At 41.4% G+C, this 19,803-nt stretch overlaps 2 protein-coding genes across 2 annotated transcripts; one reads left to right on the top strand and one right to left on the bottom strand.

Annotated features, from left to right (window-relative positions):
• Positions 1–6,995: 6,995 nt before the first annotated feature.
• On the bottom strand, positions 6,996–9,881 carry LOC137721660 (pyruvate decarboxylase 2-like). The gene is made up of 6 exons (XM_068460680.1): positions 9,210–9,881; positions 8,863–9,026; positions 8,110–8,760; positions 7,905–8,022; positions 7,515–7,703; positions 6,996–7,402 (listed from the first exon to the last, which is right to left on the bottom strand). The coding sequence occupies exons 1-6, from the start codon at positions 9,729–9,731 to the stop codon at positions 7,232–7,234; spliced, it is 1,815 nt and encodes a 604-aa protein (XP_068316781.1). The 5' UTR covers positions 9,732–9,881; the 3' UTR covers positions 6,996–7,231.
• A 4,630-nt stretch (positions 9,882–14,511) lies between these two features.
• LOC137722094 (uncharacterized) lies at positions 14,512–15,675 on the top strand. The gene has a single exon (XM_068461076.1). It carries the CDS (start codon positions 14,512–14,514, stop codon positions 15,673–15,675), a length of 1,164 nt encoding a protein of 387 aa, XP_068317177.1.
• The last annotated feature ends 4,128 nt before the right edge of the window (positions 15,676–19,803 follow it).

Raw genomic sequence — 19,803 nt, 5'->3', positions numbered from 1 at the left:
ACAAGTGCACCTACCCAATCATGCACTTGCAGCAGTCACATTTATTGGCACAATTCGTCTCTCGAATGATCTCATCCTTCACAATGTGCTTTGTGTTCCATCATTTAAACGAAATTTAATTTCTGTCAGCAAGGCTTCTAATACCTCATTTTGCTTTGTCATCTTCACTGATAAAATGTGTCTACTTCAGGACCAACAATCCGGGAAGATGATTGGGATGGGAACTGAACGAGAAGGACTCTACTACCTTGATAATGTGACAAAAATTGGGTGCAATTCAGTATCAGTTGTTCCTTCGTCTCATCAACTTTGGCATCAACGTCTTGGCCACCTTTCCAATAGGCTATCTCTCCTTACATTAAGAACTTGAATTTTTGCAGTATTGATGATTGTTTGATTTGTCCATTAGCCAAACAAACACATGCTCCTTTTCCTTTTGAGTTCTATTAATACAAATGCACCTTTTGATTTAATTCATGTTGACATTTGGGGAGGTTACCATGTTCCCACTATCACTGGGGCACAATATTTCCTAACTATGTGGATGATTTCTCACGTTGCACATGGGTTTATTAAATGAATCACAAATTGGATGCACGATCATATCTCATCACATTCATCAACCTTGTTGAAACACAATTTCTCACACGAGTTAAAGTTCTTCGCAGTGATAACGGTCTAGAATTTTTTATGACACAATTTTTCTCGGATAAGGGAATTATACATCAAACAAGTTGTGTCTCTACTCCACAACAAAACAAAGTAATAGAGGGCAAACACCGTCACTTGCTCAATGTTGCTAAAGCCTTACTTTTTCAATCTCGTCTTCCCAAGAAATTTTAGGGTGATGCAACCCTCACTGCCACCTATCTCATAAATAGGACTCCCACTTCTCTTCTTCATAGCAAATCACCCTATGAAGTACTCTATCACAAGCAGCCAGCTTATGCACATTTATGAGTGTTTGGTTGTTTATGTTTTGCTTCCACACACCATCATCGTTCTGTCATTTTTTATGCAAGAGCCACTCGTTGTCTCTTTCTTGGCTATTCATATGGCACTAAGGGTTATCGGGTTTACGACCTTTAAACAGGTAAAATATTATTTCTCGTGATGTTATTTTCCATGAAAATGTGTTTCCTTTTTCATATTCCGCTGTAGTTTCACCTTTTGTGCATCCACATGCTCAAGATACTGACTTTCATGACACCATCATTCATCAGTCCATTCCACCAGAGCATGATTTAATCGACTCGTCGCCTTCTTTGCCGATGAGTCCTGCTTCAGTTCTTTCTCCTATTATTTCAACATCATCGTCACGTCTTAAACGACCCACTCATGCACCTGGTTATCTTCAACAATATCACATTGACGTCAACCTTCTTTCTCGGTCCATCCCTTTATCTCACTCGGGTTGGCCAAAGTGATAGGTACTTCTTACCCTTTGTCTGATGTGCTCACATATGATCGTTTATCTGCTTAACACTATGTTTTCACCACTTCCATTTCAGCTGCCATAGAACCCAATTCATTCTCACAGGCTATACGCGACCCCCAATGATGTTTAGCCATGGAACAAGAACTGGCAGCCCTTGCTGCGAATAGAACGTGGTCTCTTCAACTGTTGCCCCCTAGAAAGAAACCGGTTGGATGTAAGTGGGTCTACAAAATCAAATTTCGATTCGATAGATCCATTGAACGATATAAAGCACGCTTGGTCGCCAAAGGTTATAGCCAAAATTGAAGGCTTAGGTTATCGCAAGACTTTTGCTCCGGTTGCAAAACTAACTACAGTCCGCCTTCTCCTTGCCATGCCTCGGTCCAACAATGCCTCCACCAACTTGACTTCAACAATGCCTTTTTCCATGGTGATCTTGAAGAAGATGTCTACATGTTTTTGCCTCCTGGTTTCGGACGAAATGAGAAGACATAAGTTTGTAAACTTCATAAATCTTTGTATGGGCTTAAGCAAGCCTCCCGTCAATGGTTTATCAAACTCTCTTGTGCTCTTAGAAAGGTCGGTTATCAACACTCCAAGGTAGACTATTCATTGTTCGTCTAAAACCATGATGGTAAATTCACTGTCGTCCTTTTTTATGTTGATGATATTATCTTGGCAGGGAATGACATACAAGCAATTAAGGATACCAAGTCTTTTCATATGAAGCAATTCAAGTTGAAAGACCTTGGGCAATTAAAATAGATTTTGGGCATCGAAATTGCTCGCTTTATTAAGGTGAACAGCCTCTCAATGCAAAAATATGCCCTTGAAATACTTGAGGATGCATGTTACCTTGGCGTGAAACCAGGCAGCTTTCCCATGGAGCAAAGTTTATCACTCAAGAATGACGAAAAAATTGCATGACTGGTCCTTCTTCTTATCGACGACTTGTTGGGAGACTAATCTACCTGACGATCATGCACCTTGATTTGGTCTATGATGTCCACATTCTTAGTCAATTTATGGAGAAGCCTTAAACTCCACACTTGGAGGCAACCCAGAGTTTTACAATATGTTAAGCATACACTAGGGCAAGGTATTTTTCTTTCTGCAAGAAGTCCAATTCAACCGAATGTTTTTTGTGATGCGGATTGGGCCAGATGTCGTGACACACGTCATTCTACCATCGGATATTGTGCATTTCTTGGAGATTCCTTGATCTCCTGGAATAACAAGAAACAAAACACTGTGTCACATTCTAGTGCAGAGACAGAGTATCGTTCAATGGCTGCAACTTGTTGTGAAGTCACTTGGCTGAAATATGTTTTACAAGACTTGGGTATCAAACATAAACATCTAGTCAAGCTATATTACGATAATCAAGCGGCACTTCACATAGCTTTGAATCCGGTCTTTCACGAAAGAACCAAACACATAGAAATTGACCGCCACCTTGTACGAGAAAATGTTAAAAGTGGAATGATCAGGACATCTCACATTTCAACCATGAAACAACTAGCCGACATCTTCACAAAGTCATTGAGCTTCTACCAGTTCACGACTTTGCTTTGCAAGTTAGGAATAATCAACATCCATTCCAACTTGAGGGGGAGTGTCGAGTAAAGCAAAGTCTGTCATCAGTCCCTTGATTTAAGGAGTCCATCTCCTTGATTATTGTACATTCATCTCAGATTGCTTTTCATCCACATAGGATTCTAACTTATGTAATAGCTTGTATATGACTTAATTCCAGGATCTTGATTGATCCATGTATCTGTATAAGTCTCTCTTTGTACCAATTACTCTTTTCTTAATGAAAACCATTCACACAGAATAAAAGGTTTTACAAATTAGATAGCAACAATATCTCCGGCCCAATTCCAGGATTCTTTGCCAACTTTTCAAACCTGACTTCCTTGAATCTTAGTAATTGTGGTTTGCAAGGAACATTTCCGACCGAAATCTGTCAGATACCTGATCTACAAACTATTGACCTTTCCTCTAATCCGGAACCTTATGGTTCCTTGCCAGAATTTCGCAACAATAGATCTCTTTGATCATTGGTTCTAAGTGGGACAAGCTTTTCAGGGTTACTGCAAACTATTGACCTTTCCTATAATCCAAAACTTCATGGTTCCTTGCCAGAATTATACAACAATGGATCTCATGGGTCATTGGTTCTAAGTTGGACACTCGGAATGACTAATGGTCTAGTGAATGTTAAGTTGGACTAAAATTTTCTCAACGGGAGTATTCCGTCATCTATCTTTTCTCCTCCCATATTTGAATTACTATCACTTTCCCATAATCAATTCTATGGTCGACTCCCTAATTTTCGTAATGTCTCTTCCAACTTGTTTGCCTTCGATTTGAGTTTCAACAATTTGGAATGACCAGTACCAGTGTCTGTCTTTAGCTTTCAAAACCTTAAACAACTTTTTCTTACTTCCAACAATTTTAATAGCTTTCCTTCCAATGTTAGTTCTAAACAGCCACCTTTTTGTACCTTGATATTTCCCACAATAGCTAAGTAATTAACAATACTCGAACAAGTTCCTCACATTTGTTGTTCTTCCTTCAAGTAGACAACTTGGATTAGGTTCCAATAAGTTGAGAACATTACCAGATTTCTTGAGAATTCAAACCTATTTACGAAAGTTGGACCTTTCGAAAAACCAAGTTCAAGGCCAAGTTCCCAATTGGATTTTGGGGGTCAGTTATCTTTATGATCTAAATCTTTCTTGTAACGCCTTGGTAAGTCTTGAAGGTCATTTAATCAAATCTACATCACCGGTGAACATCCTTGACCTTCATTCAAACCAACTTAAGAGGCCTATCCTACTTTTCCTATCATGTGCGGTTTATATGGATTGGTCGAGCACTCGAGTGTACCATCTAACATCGGTTATGTTCTTACTTGTCCCGTTTCTGATTTTCTTGGTTCCACTTTGTTCTTGTCTCTTTCAAGCAAGAACTTGCATGGGCTTATTCCAGTATCAATATGCAATGCAAATGAATTGATCATTCTTGATTTGTCGAATAATTCTTTAAGTGGTAGGATTCCCCAATGCCTGGGTGCAATGAGCAATCTTAGAGTTACTCAATTTAAAGAGAAACAACCTTACGAGAACTATTTCTAATTTTGAATTTCCTGAAACTAGTGACTTGAAAACTTTAAAGCTTAATCGAAATCAAATACAAGGTCAATTTCCAAAGTCGTCAACCAACTGCAAACATTCACAAGTTCTAAAACTTGATAGCAATCAGATGACAGATACATTCCCATGCTTTTTGAAGAACATCTCCACCTTGCGTGTCCTTGCTTTGTAGTCCAACAACTTCTACGGGGCATTGGATGTTCAGAGACCAATGGCACCTGGCGAGTGCTTCAAATCCTAGACCTAGCTTACAACAATTTCAGTGGTGAAGTACCGAGAGTAGCCTTGACAACGTGAAGGATAATGATGGTAACTAAGATGATTCCCTATTGACAGTCGATTTCCAAGAAAATCCACACATTGCTGGAGGACCTAGAATTTCTTATGAGCATGTTATAATAGTTGCCGGCAAAGGTTTAGAGATGGTTATGGTAAAGATTGTGACAGTCTATACCTTGATTGACTTCTCATGCAACAATTTCAGTGACCAATACCTGAGGAAGTGGGAGAATTCAAGTCATTGTATTTCCTAAACAAGTAATGCATCCACAAGGGAAATCCCATCATCATTTGGGAAAATGAGACAGCTCGAGTCCTTAGACTTATCACAAAACAAGCTAAGCAGCAAAATTCCATCGTAGTTGACAAAGCTTACTTTCCTTTTGTTCTTGAATCTCTCGAACAATCAATTGGTCGGCAGGATTCCAACTATTACTTAGTTTTCGACATTTCAAAAAACCTCCTTTACCGAAAACAAAGGATTATAGGAGCCTCCGTTGGCTGTGGACAACAAAGTAGGATCATCATCACCACCACCAACATTAAATGGAAGTAAACAAAATTGTGGAGATGAGATCGACTGAGATCTTATCAGTATCGAAATTGGATTCGCATTTGCGTTCGGAGTTGTCGTTGGCTCACTTGTGTTGTGCAGGAGATGGAGTAAATGGTATTACGAAGCCATGTATAAGATCCTTGTTAATGTGTTTGCTCAGCTTGAAGAAAGAAAAGGACGCCACTGAAGACATGTTCACATAAATCAAAGGAAGTTGAAATGGCTTTGAGGTATCTTAAGATCCAAGAAACAAAGAAGTGTGCTCTCTACTTTCACCTTTTAAGTGAATTATACTAGCTCTAGTTAGTTTTGTAATAATTTATAATGTATTTTCTGCTTTATTTTCAATAAACGTCAAGCAAAACTTAAAAAAAAAAAAAAAAAAAAAAATTCTGGCAACTGAGAAACAAGAGCCCAAGTAAACTTCCCTCTAATTGTATGATGACATGGATGCACCGCCTCGTGTTACGGGCATACTAAAAATTTTCTCCACAAACTTGTCAACCGTAAGATTGTTAGTATCTCTAAAAAATTAAAATTGGGAAACATGTTGGCAATAGGAAATTTTATATTTTGTCTTTGAACTTTCGCTATAATATATAACCGATTCTTGAACGAAAAATTTCTTGATTGAGGTTCTTGAACTTAACAAACATGCACTATTTTTGTCCATGTCGCTAATTTTCATTAAGATTTCTTAATATAATAATTCGCCATTCATGTTGGTTTCATATATCTAAATATGTGATCATGAATTAAATCTAAACTAAATTGAAGTTTAGGATCAATATTAGGGTGAAGGGAAATACTAAGCAAACTATCTTAAAAGTTGAATTCTATGTATTTTTCGACACCTTATATTTTGACAAAATTTTTGTATCCACATTATAAAATATTATGCTAAAAATATTTAGTTGCAGATAGTTCATAAAAAGTTCCGTTTTGATAGACCCCTTCACGGGTGAAAGTTCAGAGGTAAACTGTCGTTTTATATTCTTGTCATACGATCAAATCGACAAACAACATGGCGAAAAAACCAACGACGTCGGTGCACTTTTGTTATAGTTCTCTTTTGTCCTTTCCTTCTCATAACGCACTGAAAAAGTACCACGACAGAGTTATACCACTCCATGAGTACAAAATTGACAATTAATTTAACCAGAAATTATATGATATTGACATTTCAATATATTATATCAGTTGGAAATTAAAATAAAATCAAGAGTTTTGGTAATGTTGGATATTCACATTACATTTTATAAATTATAAATATAGTTAATAATCAAATTATTATTTAAAAAATTAGCCTATCTAACATTACGCTTGGTTACAAATTACAGTCAATAATGTTGCTTCTCAAACAAGTGGATTTGCCAAGAATACTTATTTTCTCGATCAGTTAGTTTTGATTAGATACACACCATAACATGGTAGTAAAGAATGCTATTCACATAACAGGCCCAGTAATATTATTGTATCGCGTTATCTAATAAAAAGTATGCACATGTTAAATAAAAAAGATTCACGCGTAACACTTAAACAGATGTGTTGAGAGTCAGACTTGAAATGCAAGTTTTTGCATTAATATGTAATACGCAAACTAGATCGCACAAACTAATTAAGATATGAGAGGATACTGTAATTCAAAGGGGAATGTACTTGAGAAACCCTTTTTCAAGGAAAAATATTAAAAACAAAACATAAGAAACCCTTCACAAGAAGGAACAAATACTAATTTTTTTTCTTCTTCCAGATCGAAAGACGCTACGATGATGAAAGGAAACGAGATGGGAGACTTTACTGAGGGTTGGGTGGGCGGCTGTTGGCAGCAGAAACCCTAGACCCCCACTGAAGCAACTCTTTGCTGGTATCATCCTTGTGGGCTATCACCTCAATGAAGCACAAGCTATCCTTCTTCGCCCCGGTTGCAGTCTCAATCGCTTCAATCAGCTCCTCTTCGCAACGGACCTGCAGAATTGACAGATTCGGTTACAAGGAGTTTTACGATCCGGGAAACCCTTTGATTGGTTAGTTGGAACAGATTAAGGAGACGATTAGAATGCATTAACAAACTAATTACCTTGGTTGTCCAGCACTTGCCCTCCCCGTTGTGGATGGCATCAACTAGTCCAGTGTAGTTCCAGTTCTTGATCACATTGTAGGGTCCGTCATGGATCACCACCCCAATTGTGTATCCGCCGTTGTTTATCAGGAAGATGATGTTCTTCTGCCCATTTCGGATCATGGTGGACACATCTTGAACAGTCACCTATTGGCGAGCGAAAAATAGAAAAGTTCAAACAAGCTCTTTCAAATACAGTGCATAATTTAAATTCAAAAGACGGGTGATTCGCGATATTGATGAAATGTTATGCTGCAAATCCGATAATATCAACCGAGAAAATTTGATAAGGTTCCTAATGGGTACTTTACAATTTACAGCGTGCTAGAGAAAAAGAACTAAATGTACCTGGAAACTCCCATCGCCGATGAAAGCAATCACACGCTTCTCAGGAACAGCTTGAGCATACCCAAGAGTAGCTCCAACTGACCAACCAATTGATCCATACTGCATTTGGAACTCATACCTGCAAACCCAATTTCAACTTCCCAATTGAATAAAAAACCATAACATAGAAAGAAACATGAAAAACCGCATTCTCTCCTTGTTTTACCCGCAACCAGCCGGCAATTTCAGTTTCTGGCAGTTAAACCATGAGTCCCCGGTATCAGCAATCACAGCAGTTTCACTTGACAGCGTATTCTGGATGTGGTGGAACAGAACATTAACCCTCAAAGGTTCTTTCGGTGCAGACTTTAGAGGACGTCCATTGGGAACAAAGATCCTGCTGTAGTTCTCATGAGCAGTTTTGTTGCGCTTGAGCCTCTTTGCCAGAGCTCGGAGGAAATCCTTCATGAGAACACAACCAAATGAAGGGCCATTTTCTATGGTCACGCGATCAGGCTGCACCACAATTGCCTTCTCTTTCTTCAGAAGCAGAGAGTATCCAACAGAGCTGTAGTCATTGAAAATCGGTCCAGCAAACAAGTATGCATCTGCAGACTCCACAATCTCGGCGCAAAAGGTAGTGCTCACAGCACCCCAGTATGTTCCAATGAAATGGGGGTGGTGCTCTGGCACAAGCCCCTTTGCAGATGGCATGACAGCCAGAGCATAACCACTAGCGTCAGCTAGTTCAACAAAGGCATCGCCAGCGTGTGCAACTCGAAGTTTAGGCCCCCCTACCATAACCGGCTTCACTGCCTTGTTCAAGAACTCTGCAGCCGCCTCCACGGCAGCCTTTAAGCCCAAATGATTGCTCAATCTGCAGACCAAAACAAACAAATATATAAATTTCACACCTAAAAAGTTACAAAGCATTTCCAGACACTTCAACTAAATGGAACAGAAACCCGAAAATGTGTACCTTGGAGACAATGAGAACGGAACAGGATCCCGGCTAAAAGTAGGATGAGGAATTCCAGCCAAGTTGCAGCTTATGCTGATATAAACAGGCTTGCTTTCTTTCAAGGCGGTTGAAATTGCGGTATCAATCATTTCATGAGCATCTTCCAGATTATTTACCACAGCCTAGTAAAAACCCACCATATGAAAATTAGCAACTTTCAAAACGAACCAAAAAGGAGCAAAACAATACCAAATTTAGCAAAACCAAACTCACTAGAAATCTTTCGAAAAACCCATCAATAACCCAACATCAAAATTCAAAATAAAAAATAAATTAAAAAACCAAAATCTTGATTTCATGCAAACCTGATAGCAAGTGACGGTCTGGAAGCATCTCAGCTCTTGGTTAAAATCCGGTAACCCAATAGTGTGGTGAAGAATCCTGTGCGTCCCGTAATCGTTCGAGTTGGGTCCTCCAACTATACAAATCAATGGCAGATTCTCACTGTAAGCTCCGGCGATAGCATTGAGAACACTGAGCCCACCCACAGTGAAAGTAACAACACACGCCCCGACTCCCCGCGACCTAGCGTAGCCGTCAGTAGCGTACCCGGCGTTGAGTTCGTTGCAGCAGCCGATGTTGGTGAGCCCGGGCTCCGCGATGAGGTGGTCGAGGAGGGTCAAGTTAAAGTCACCAGGGACAGTGAACACGTCAGTAACGCCGATTTGGACGAGTCGGCGGGCGATGTGGCGACCCAGAGTGGCATCTGAGGAGTTGACGGTGGAGGGGGCAGTGCTTTGGATTGCCGAAGTGGCGCCGTTCGGGAGGCTGCCGACGTCGGTGCAAGCCGGCTTGCAAACGTCGAGGGAACCGATTTTGGTGTCCATGGGTTTCTGAACTGGGTTTTGATCGTACTCAAAAACCGTACTTGAAAACTACTCGGAAAACAGAAATGATGGGAACTTCGCGACGGGATTTGAAAAATGGTATTAGGGTTTTTCTGGGATTTATGGAATTTGGTTTGGTAAAATGGTTTGGAAGGAGGTGAGTTTTTATAGGGGAAGTGAGAGGAAGATAATAAATACTGGGGTGAATGAGTGGCGCGCAAGTATTATAATATTAATTTTTGGTTCAAAAATCTTAGATGGGAATGGACATAGATATTTCTAATTATCCAATTAAAACTCTCTAATTTTTTTCTCCTTATACTTGCTAAACCTTGATGTTGATTTGTATTATGGAAGAAATTACTTTGTTAATAAAATATTACCTTTTGTAATGTGTGTTATGTTTAGTATATTAATATCACTCAAATTATAACCCTGATTTTTTCTTTGATGATCCTACTAAAGCTTGATTTTGTTTGTATTCTATAATAAGTCATTTTTGTTATAAAATATACCCTGTGTAATGTGTGTTATGCTTAATAGATGGCTATCACTTTGTCGGGCCTGAAATTCACATTTTTTACTTAATTGAAATCAGCTCAGAAGGTTGGCTGCAAGTCTCAACCCAGTGGAGAGATGCTAATGATTCGACTAGATACTGGATAAAGTATGACTGTCTTGAGATCAAAATCGGTTTCTGATGAGGTTCGAGTTATCTATTAAAGAATTATGATTGGTTTTTAAATCAGGGTTCACTTTATCACTTCATGCAACTAGATTCAGAACCCTAGTGCAAATGAAACTCGATGGTGATGAGTTTTGGTGAAGGAAAATGTGAAGATAATTTTGTATTTTGAAGTATATGTTGATGAATTGAAATGTAACCAAAATTATACCACTCGGCAAACTTGGACATCATGAAACTCGCCTCTATAAATATAAGTGGTTTTGCAATCTTCAACCCACATAAACAAACACTTTACGCTGAATCCTTGCTCTACATTAAATCTTCTCATGTCATGAGAAAAATACTAACTAACTGCTCCATTAACCCCTCTGGCAGCACATATTCAGTTTAATTAAACATCAATGGGTTAACAAACCGGCAACATATTCAGTTCGGTTGACCATCACCGAAGCTGTAGAATTAGTCGGTCTAGGAGTACTTTCAGTTTGGTTAAACAACACTATTTTTAGTTTGGTTGATTATCTATCCCAAGATACAAGCGTCGAAGATTCATCAATTCTTTCATCGAAAGAGATCACTTCATGAGCGTTCCTAGTAAAGTTAGGTGTTCCATGATTGCTTATTAACAACTATATTTCAGAGTTCGTCGTTTAGACATCCAAACTACTTTCATCATAAAGACAATCATTTCTTTTGAGTATCTTTGTCCCTACATCCTGATACCAATTCGGCAAACTTATATTTTCACAAATATAGTTGAAGCAGTTGAACCACATGCAAAAGATTGAATTTTGTAGCCATAAGGCATAATTTTATCTTCATGTTTCAGAACCCAAGGTCGAGAGTGTTCCTTCCTCGACCAAAATCGCTCGGTGCAAAAGTCAGTAGCCCATTTCATTAGCACACCACTAATAGCGGAGCAAGGAACTTTTCATAGGGTGGGCTAGTTTAAAGATTTCAATTTTTATAAACAAAAGAAACTTGATATTGTATTTTTTCACAGTATCAGCTAGCTTAAGAAAACTTTCACAAAGTGAGCCAATAATTTTTTTTTTATTCAAAAATACATGTTAAAATTCAAACAAATCCAAACTTGAAACATATATGTACAAGAAGTCATAAGAAAAATAGATGATTTGTAAACTGTATTATATAATTTTATATAATTAAGTTGAGACAACTAAGATTATTGACTAAATATATGGTGGGCTACATTCGGAAATCAATGAAAAGTACATGTAAAATTTTATTTTTTCCCGAATGCTAACTGGGCTATAGCCCATGATAGCCCTTAATGTGGCTCCGCTAGTGTACACTACCACATTTTCATCTCATTCACCCAACCGAGTTCGATTGTGAATTGGCACACATGCATCATCAAAATGACATAGTTAGCTCAGTAGTTACTCAGACCACGCGCCATATAGACTTTAAAAATTTTAGAATCAACACACTCAAAATATGATCTTATTTTTTTCCATAATGATCCTACTAATTCTTGATTTTGGTTGTATGATTTTATCGTATCCTTGATTTTGATTTATATTCTAGAAATTATTTTCGTAAATAAAATTGTTGACCCTAAAAACTACAAAGTCCATGTGGCGCGCATGCTGATTAATTAATTAGTTAACTATGTCCTTAGGTTATGTGCGAGGCTTGCCAACTCGTCAGCTGAGGAGTAAAATGTGTTGATGTTGCGTTGAGCGCGCTGCTGACTTCTTGATCTCGCGACTACGGCCGAGGAAGGAACATGCATCGGCCTTCGAGTTCTAGAGTTTAAAGATAAGGCTGCTAGTTCTGCGAAGTTCAATATCAAATTCAGCTTTCAATGTGCCGAATGTAGTAACCTGTAACACCTTACTTCACCGAGATGACTAATGAGATGACCTCTGCCAATAAGAATTCGAAAATCCTTCTCGATCGAGACTTGGATAGATAACCAGTCGGCCTCGACGCAGTGCTATTTATCCAAACTGAAGGTGCTCCGAAAACGATTGATTCTATGGCAAAGTGTTGTTTATCCAAACTGAAGATGTTTGCCGGTTGCCTTCACAGTGCTGTTTATCCAAACTGAAGATGTGTTGGCGGAAAAAGAAAATAAAAAATCTCAAGATGCTTGAGAGGTTTATGTAGGGCAATTTGTGTGTTGAATTGGATAGGCCTCTTCAGTTACACTAAGTCTTGTATTTATAGGCAAATGTTGTGTGGCGCAGCCATATAATTTTGAAAAGTCCCACTGCAATCCTAATTTGTGGAACTGTTGACCCTAAAAACCACCAAGCTTACGTGGCGCGTAGGCCGAATAACTAATATGTTAACGTCATTCGGTTGAATGCGGGGTGTGCCAACTCGTCGGCTGAGCTCGGCCGAGGAGTAAAATTTGTTGATGTTACGTTGAATGCGATGCTGACTTCTTGATCTTACGATTGTGGCCGAGGAAGGAACAAATCTCGGCCTTTGGATTCTGGAGCCTGAAGACAAGACTGCTAGTTCTGTGAAGTTCAATATCAAATTCGGCTCTCAAGGTGCCGAATGTAGTAACCTGGTAACACCTCACTTCGCCGAGAAGGCTAATGAGATGACCTCTTCCAATAAAGATTCGAAAATCCTTCTCGATCGAGACTTGGATAAATAACCAGTCGGCCTCGACGCAGTGTTGTTTATCCAAACTGAAGGTGCTTTGGGAACGGCTAATTCTACGGCAACAGTGCTGTTTATCCAAACTGAAGATGTTTGCCGATTGCCTTCACAATGCTGTTTATCTAAACTGAAAATGTGTCGGCAGAAAAAAGAAAATAAAAAATCTCAAGATGTGTGAGAGGTTTTGCGCAGGGTAGTTGTGTGTTGAATTGGAGGTCCTTGAATTGCACCCTAATTTCTCTATTTCTAGCAGCAAAACCCAACCCTAACCATACTCGAACTAGGACTCCTTACCCCTATCCATCTTATCTTGGCCAATCCCACTTCTATTAGGACTTTGAACTCACCTCCTTTTGAGCCCATATTCATTATTGGTCAAGAATCCAAATTGCACTTGGACTTCTTCGACCCCTTTGCTCATCCAAACTACTCCTTCTTGCGATAAGACTCGACCATCCTTGTTGAATAGCCCAGGACCACCAGGTAGCCCATAGTATATTTGAAACAGCTTTGGGCCGAACATAAACCTACACTCGACCCAATACTATTATTTTGGGCCCAAACATTGCCCCCTCGCTTCTGATGTCCTTGGCCAAAAATCATTAGACAATTTCGACCTCGAAGAAACGAACCCTATGAGATACCCATGGGATAACGAAAAAGCCTCACACGTCTTATCCATCGAGCGCGTTTATGAAGTGTGATCACAAGACTCGAATTCTCCTGCACACCCTGCCACGTGTCACTTCCTTGATTAACCTAGTAGCTCTCAATCATGATCCTCGAAAACATGCACCAGCCGGAACGTCTCTTCTACATTAATACATTGATTCCGCCACAGCACACAATCATGCGTCCTAAAACCTAGAGAACCTTGATCCTATCCTTAGAGATTCCCGAGATATCTGAAATGATTGGCCATTTCCTGGTTGATTTTTTTCCTCAAATTTGAAAATCAAAACACCTCAAATTATCAAACGTTTGACCTTCCTCTCGATACGCCTATAAATACCTAAAATCCTCCCATTCGTATATTTCACGCTTCTAGAAAACTTCGAAAAATCTCTTCGCCATTTTGCTTTCGAAATCCCAGAAAACAACTTCTTTATCCTAGAAATCCTCCCAAGCATTCCTCCAAACTCTTCTAGGTTTTCCAAAATGACTTCCAACACCTTTATCTCCAAGCTCAACGACGAATGTAGCAAATGCAAAAGTTTCATCGATCGGAGCGCCATCAAAACCCTGCGCTTCGAGAGTGACCTGAGCACTACCCATCAAATCCTGGGGCCACTCTTCAAAGATGCAGTACCTTCGTCTATCACTAACCTCTTCAAGGCTCACTACCTGACACCCTTACTACAAGGGTTCGACTGGTCAAAGTGGGACCTATCGAAACCCCAAAAAGCCTAGCCTACGACCAATGCCAACTGGGCGGCTTGGGTCATCCGAATGGAAAATTTCTTCGGCCAAGAGTGGAAGGCTCTTGGTATCTACAATGCCATCAAACTTTCGACCATAGAGCTAGTCATGGATAAAGAACTCCTTATGGCAGCGCTGAGTCTCTGGTGCTCGGCCACCAATACCATGGTCCTTCTCTTTGGCCCCCTCGGCCCTACCATCCTCGATGTCTCAGCTATTCTTAGGACTCCTCTATCTGGCATCCCGATAGATGCCGCTCTCTTTGGACGCCCGTCGAACCTCGACCTTAAGACGCTTTTTAACGATCGAGCTGTCGAAACATTGAGTCGAGATGGTCAAGAGCCCTCGAAGGAAGAGGTTCAAAAGCTACACAAGAACTTCTTCAACTACAACACTTTTATCCACCACTTCGCTGGTCGAGGCGAGGCAAGTCTTCGGAAGGGAAAACACGAAGCCTTCCTATTCTACTGGTACAACAAATTTATTTGTTGCACCCGGTCAATTAAATGTTTGGTCGAAAACATGCTAGTGGCCGAAGCCCTAGCCAATGGTCATACTCTGGCTCTTAGCTCGGCCGTTCTCACAAATCTTCTCCGCTGCCTGGCCGAGGCGACCATTGGAAAAATTGGTCCAAACCAGAATGGTCCCCTTTGGGTCTTCCAACTATGGCTACAAGTCTATTTCGCCACACTTCGGCTAGATATCTCTGCCTTCCAACTTACTACCTCGCTCGGCCTTCAATTGGCATCTCGGCCGCCGCCTTCTCACCAGGCCAAAGAAGTCTTCAAGTACCTTTTCGGCCTAAAAGTCCTCTCCGATGACGAATTTTTAATGTGTCGTCGTCAAGAGCACCCTTGCTCCATCAGGCTTCCAACATCAGCCTGGAATGAAAATGAAGATGCTGCCCTTTGCCAAAATTGGGGGTCGATCGTACTAACACGCGACCTTCCCCTTGGTTGTGATTCTTGCCAAGCGAGTTGGGAAGTCTACCACCCCCACTTCACAGACCGACAACTTGGATACCTTCAAGGTTGTCTGATACCTTTACTCACTTCCCGTTCCCTCCTCAGCCGAGAACGCCTTTCTGGCTCATGGGAGAGGGAGTGCAGAGACTCCAAGAAAGAGTTTCAAGATCGGTGCAAAACATTTCACCTCCGACCAACTCTTCCTGAATCTCTTGGCACAGACATGTGACATCCCACATCACCTAGGGGAGTGATCCTTATATGTATATTCCCATCCTTACCTAGCATGAGGCCTTTTGGGAGCTCACTGGCTTCGGGTTCCGTAGGAACTCCGAAGTTAAGCGAGAAGGGGGCTAGAGCAATCCCATGATGGGTGACCTACTGGGAAGTTGCTCGTGAGTTCCCAAAAACAAAACCGTGAGGGAATGGTAAGCCCAAAGCGGACAATATCGTACTACGGTGGTGTAGCGGGCCCAAGAAGTGATTCGTCCCGGGCCAGGATGTGACAGACACCTTTGGCGATTGGTGGGAAAAGTACACTGGAACTTTCTTTGGGGTTACGGTTAAAAACATCACCGATAAAATTTTCGACGATCGACCAAAGAAAATCTCTGCCACCCAATCCAAAGAGCCGGCCCGAGGTAGATGGCTACCGTTTCTTCTTTTTCTCTTTTCGATTGTCACTGATCCTTGCTAATGTGATCTCGTTTTCTCAGATGGTTGGTCGTTGAAGAAAGCGGATGTGATCGTCGTGGCTGCGGCAAAGAAGAAATTTGCTCTCTCTAAAATGAGTAAAACCGTCGTGCAACCTTCACAAGGCAAATGGCCTCGCCCGAAAGCTGAAGTGGCCGGTGAAGCTCTCCAACCCTCAAAACGCGTTAAGAAATTGGCGAAGAAGGGGGAACGAGAGATCCATTTGATTTCCAGCCACGCTACTAGGACAACCGCAACAAGCAATTCTCCCCCCGCCCTGGTCGTCCCGGCCCCAACGAAAGAACGGCTAACGGCATCTTGCCAAGCAACCCAGGCCATCCTTGGGGTCGTGGCTGATCTAGGGACTGCTTGGCTGGTCGAGGGTCCTGTAGTCCTGGGGACAACGATTGCACCTATCCTGGAAAAAATAACCCCACCCGTCGGGATAAATTCCCCGAAGAAACAGTCGACGATAATCTTGGAAGAGGTATGACTATGTCGCTAATGACCCTTCTTCATTTTATCAAATTTACAAATCTTAACAGCTGTTTATTTTAGGACGATGAGAGCGATGAGGGTGACGAGATTTCGCTGATGAGTCGTCCTCGACCAACCAAACTTACTTTCGCCAATCTTCCCCCTGTGGTAGAGGCGGCTATTCAACCAGATCCTCCTACGGCCAATCGTGGAAAGAGACCCCTGGTTGAACCTGAATCGAACGCAGAAACGCCGCTCCATCCACAAGATGAAAACCTTAACATTCCTCCACAAAATGTTACCTCAGCTTTTGTAAGGCTCACTCCTTTTTCTTTATTAATTTTATTATAACGCATCTGAACCCAGGCAAATATTAAATGTCAGGTGCCCGAACGTTCATTTCACTAACAATTCTATGCGCCGAAGGGTGTGATCTACATTTCCTGGCCACCTCAGTGGCCATCAAATGTAGATAAACTTCATCGGCCGCGTGAATTGAAAAGCAATTTTAGGTACTGGGCTCGGCCTTTAAGTTCTCTAAGTTCAAGCACTGAACCAGAAGACATGGCCGAAGTCTCTTCTCGGCAGGTTTAGAAACAAATTCCCTCTATTATGCATTCCATATAACTTTCCTTCTGCTTACAAATTTTCTTTTCCTGTGCAGGCTTCGTGGGAGGTCAAGCTCGACGCCTTGATTGTGACTACATCGGGAGGGGCTGGCTTTTCAACGACCGCAACCAAACCTTCCGTGTCAACGGTCGAACCAGATGCCCTCATCAAGCTGCAGGAACTGCTGTCCCTTTCGGTGTCACAAATTCTTGAGTGCCAGGGCCTCAACTCCGTAGGAGTATATCTGAACGATCTTACGGTTGATGGTCAGTTAAGCAACGAAGCTATTACTCAAGCAGCTTCTGCTTTGGAACAAACTCGAGAATATTTTGGTATTTTCGAAAGAGCTCTTCGGGCCAAAGGGCCGAAGATGACTTGAAAGCTGCAATGGTCGTTCAAGAAGCTTTGCATCCACGGGTCGACATGCTGAAAACGAAAAAGGAAGCGCTGGCCGACCTCGATCGTCAAATTACTGAACTTCAAAACTAGAGGTCGGCAGTTGCTTTCGAGCTAGCAAGAGAGTTCGAGTCGGGCGGCAAATCCTGCTTGAGGTGGTTGGAATTGAAGGCTGTTCTTGAAACTCTCATTCCCTCCTCACTTAAGGGTATTTAGCTATAAACAAATCGACCATCCGTACTTGTATACTCGTTTTTGTGAGCTTATTAATGAAGTAGACTATTCTTGCATCTCTCACATGACCAAATAATACTTCTTTAAAAATTTCCCATTGATTGGTAATTTGTGAATTAAACTGGTCAAGTCTCTAAGATGATATGCCCCCTTGCCGAGAACTTTGTGGACGATGAATGGTCATTCCCAATTCGGCGACCATTTGCTGAACCTGGGGTCTTTAATCCCTACGGGCAACACAGTTTGCCAAACCAACTTTCCCTCGCCGAACGTTTTTTGTCTGACGCGTTGATTATAAGATCGCTCGGCAATTTTATTCTGTGCTACTAATAAATTACACGCATCGAGTCGAATTTCTTCCAAGTCTTCTAACTCTTGTCTCATGGCTTGACTGTATTCGGCACTGAACAAACTACTTTGCTCGATCACTCATAATGAGTTTATACTTAGCTCGACTGGTAACATAGCATCGTGTTCGTAAGTTAACGTGTAAAGAATTGTTCTGGTGGCGGATTGGGGAGAAGTTCGGTAGGCTCATAATGCTTCGTTTAGCTTTAAATGCCACATCCCAGGCCTCTCTCTTACCATTTTTCCAAGAATGCCGATTAATACCTTATTGGTTGCTTCAGCTTGCTCGTTCGCTTGTGGGTAATACGGTGTAGACTGCTCAATTCGGAAATTCAAACTCGCCGTGTATTCGTTAAACCTGTCGGCTGTGAAGATTGTGCCATTATCGGTTATGATCGTTTTTGGCACGCCGAATCTGGTCACAATATTTTCTTCTACAAAATTGTAAACTTCTTTGGTTGTTAATTTAGTGTATGATTTTGCCTCGACCCACTTAGTGAAGTATTCGGTTACCACTAATATCCATGCGTGTTTTGCTGCTCCAGAAGATGGTGTGATTTTACCGATTACGTTCATTGCCCATCCTCTAAACAACCATGGTTTAGTAACTGAGTGGAGTAATTCGGCCGGGGCTCTCTGTACTGGTCCATGAATCTGGTACTGTATGCATCCTCGTGCGTATTCGATGCAATCCTTTAATATACTCGGCCAGAAGTAACCATGTCGTCGGAGCAACTAATGCATTTTGCGTCCTAATTGGTGAGCTTCACAAATTCCTTCATGTACATTGACCATTGCTTGGACAACCTCCTGTGGGCCGAGGCATAGCAATATTAACCCATCCTTACCCTTTTGATATAATTCATTCTGGTATGACACGTAATTCGTCGCGTGGACCCTCGTTCTCAGGTCATGTTTATCGTTGGGGTTATCGAGATATCGTAAAATCGCCCTTCTCTAATCGTCTGGTAGTGTCTCGACGGCACATACTTCTACAGGGTCTCCTCGCTCTAGTAACGATGGTAAAGACATCACTCTCGTGCGTATCACGTGATTGCGCTGGAGAACTTGTTGATTGACCAAGGCTGGGTAAGATTACAGGACTATGGGTGTTACCTGGCCTAGCTTGCCTTCCGTGAGTTATGCTCCAAAGGTGATTTGGGCGAGTTCGTCAGTGTCAGTGTTCTGAACACCCGAAATGTGCTCAAATGCAATTCGTTTAAACGACTCGGCCAAATAGGTGGCGACCATGTGATAGGGTGCCAGAGTACAACTCATGCAACGAAAAACGTCATTGAGTTGGTTAATCACCAAGGACGAGGACACGGGTTGCTCTTAAATCGTGCAGGACGTGAAGGTCGATGATAAGAGCTTCATACTCGGCTTGATTATTCATACAGCCGAAATCTAACTTGAGAGAAAAATACCAGCGGTAGTGGTTAGGGGATTAAATGGTGATACCAACACCAGCCGAGGTCGAGGTGTTGGAGCCATCAAAATGCATTGTCTAGTGGTTGTCGCGTGTTTTGATTAAGCCGATGTCAACGTTGCTGCCCCCAAAGCCATAGGGAGATGGGTGTTGGGCCAAAAAATCGGCGAG

Source organism: Pyrus communis, chromosome 17 (assembly GCF_963583255.1).
Source record: "Pyrus communis chromosome 17, drPyrComm1.1, whole genome shotgun sequence".
NCBI lineage: Eukaryota > Viridiplantae > Streptophyta > Magnoliopsida > Rosales > Rosaceae > Pyrus > Pyrus communis.
Note: the sequence above shows the minus strand (reverse complement) of the source record. Positions and strands in the feature narration are given on the sequence as shown.

What these genes read in the sequence shown, in the direction of transcription:
- LOC137721660 (XM_068460680.1), bottom strand. Translation starts at nt 9,731, where the DNA reads ATGGACACCAAAATCGGTTCCCTCGACGTTTGCAAGCCGGCTTGCACC. An exon ending in AAATTGCCGGCTGGTTGCGG is followed by an intron (nt 8,023 to 8,109) that starts GTAAAACAAGGA and finishes TTGGGTTTGCAG; the next exon opens with GTATGAGTTCCAAATGCAGT. An exon ending in GCAAGTGCTGGACAACCAAG is followed by an intron (nt 7,403 to 7,514) that starts GTAATTAGTTTG and finishes TCAATTCTGCAG; the next exon opens with GTCCGTTGCGAAGAGGAGCT.
- LOC137722094 (XM_068461076.1), top strand. Translation starts at nt 14,512, where the DNA reads ATGGAAAATTTCTTCGGCCAAGAGTGGAAGGCTCTTGGTATCTACAAT.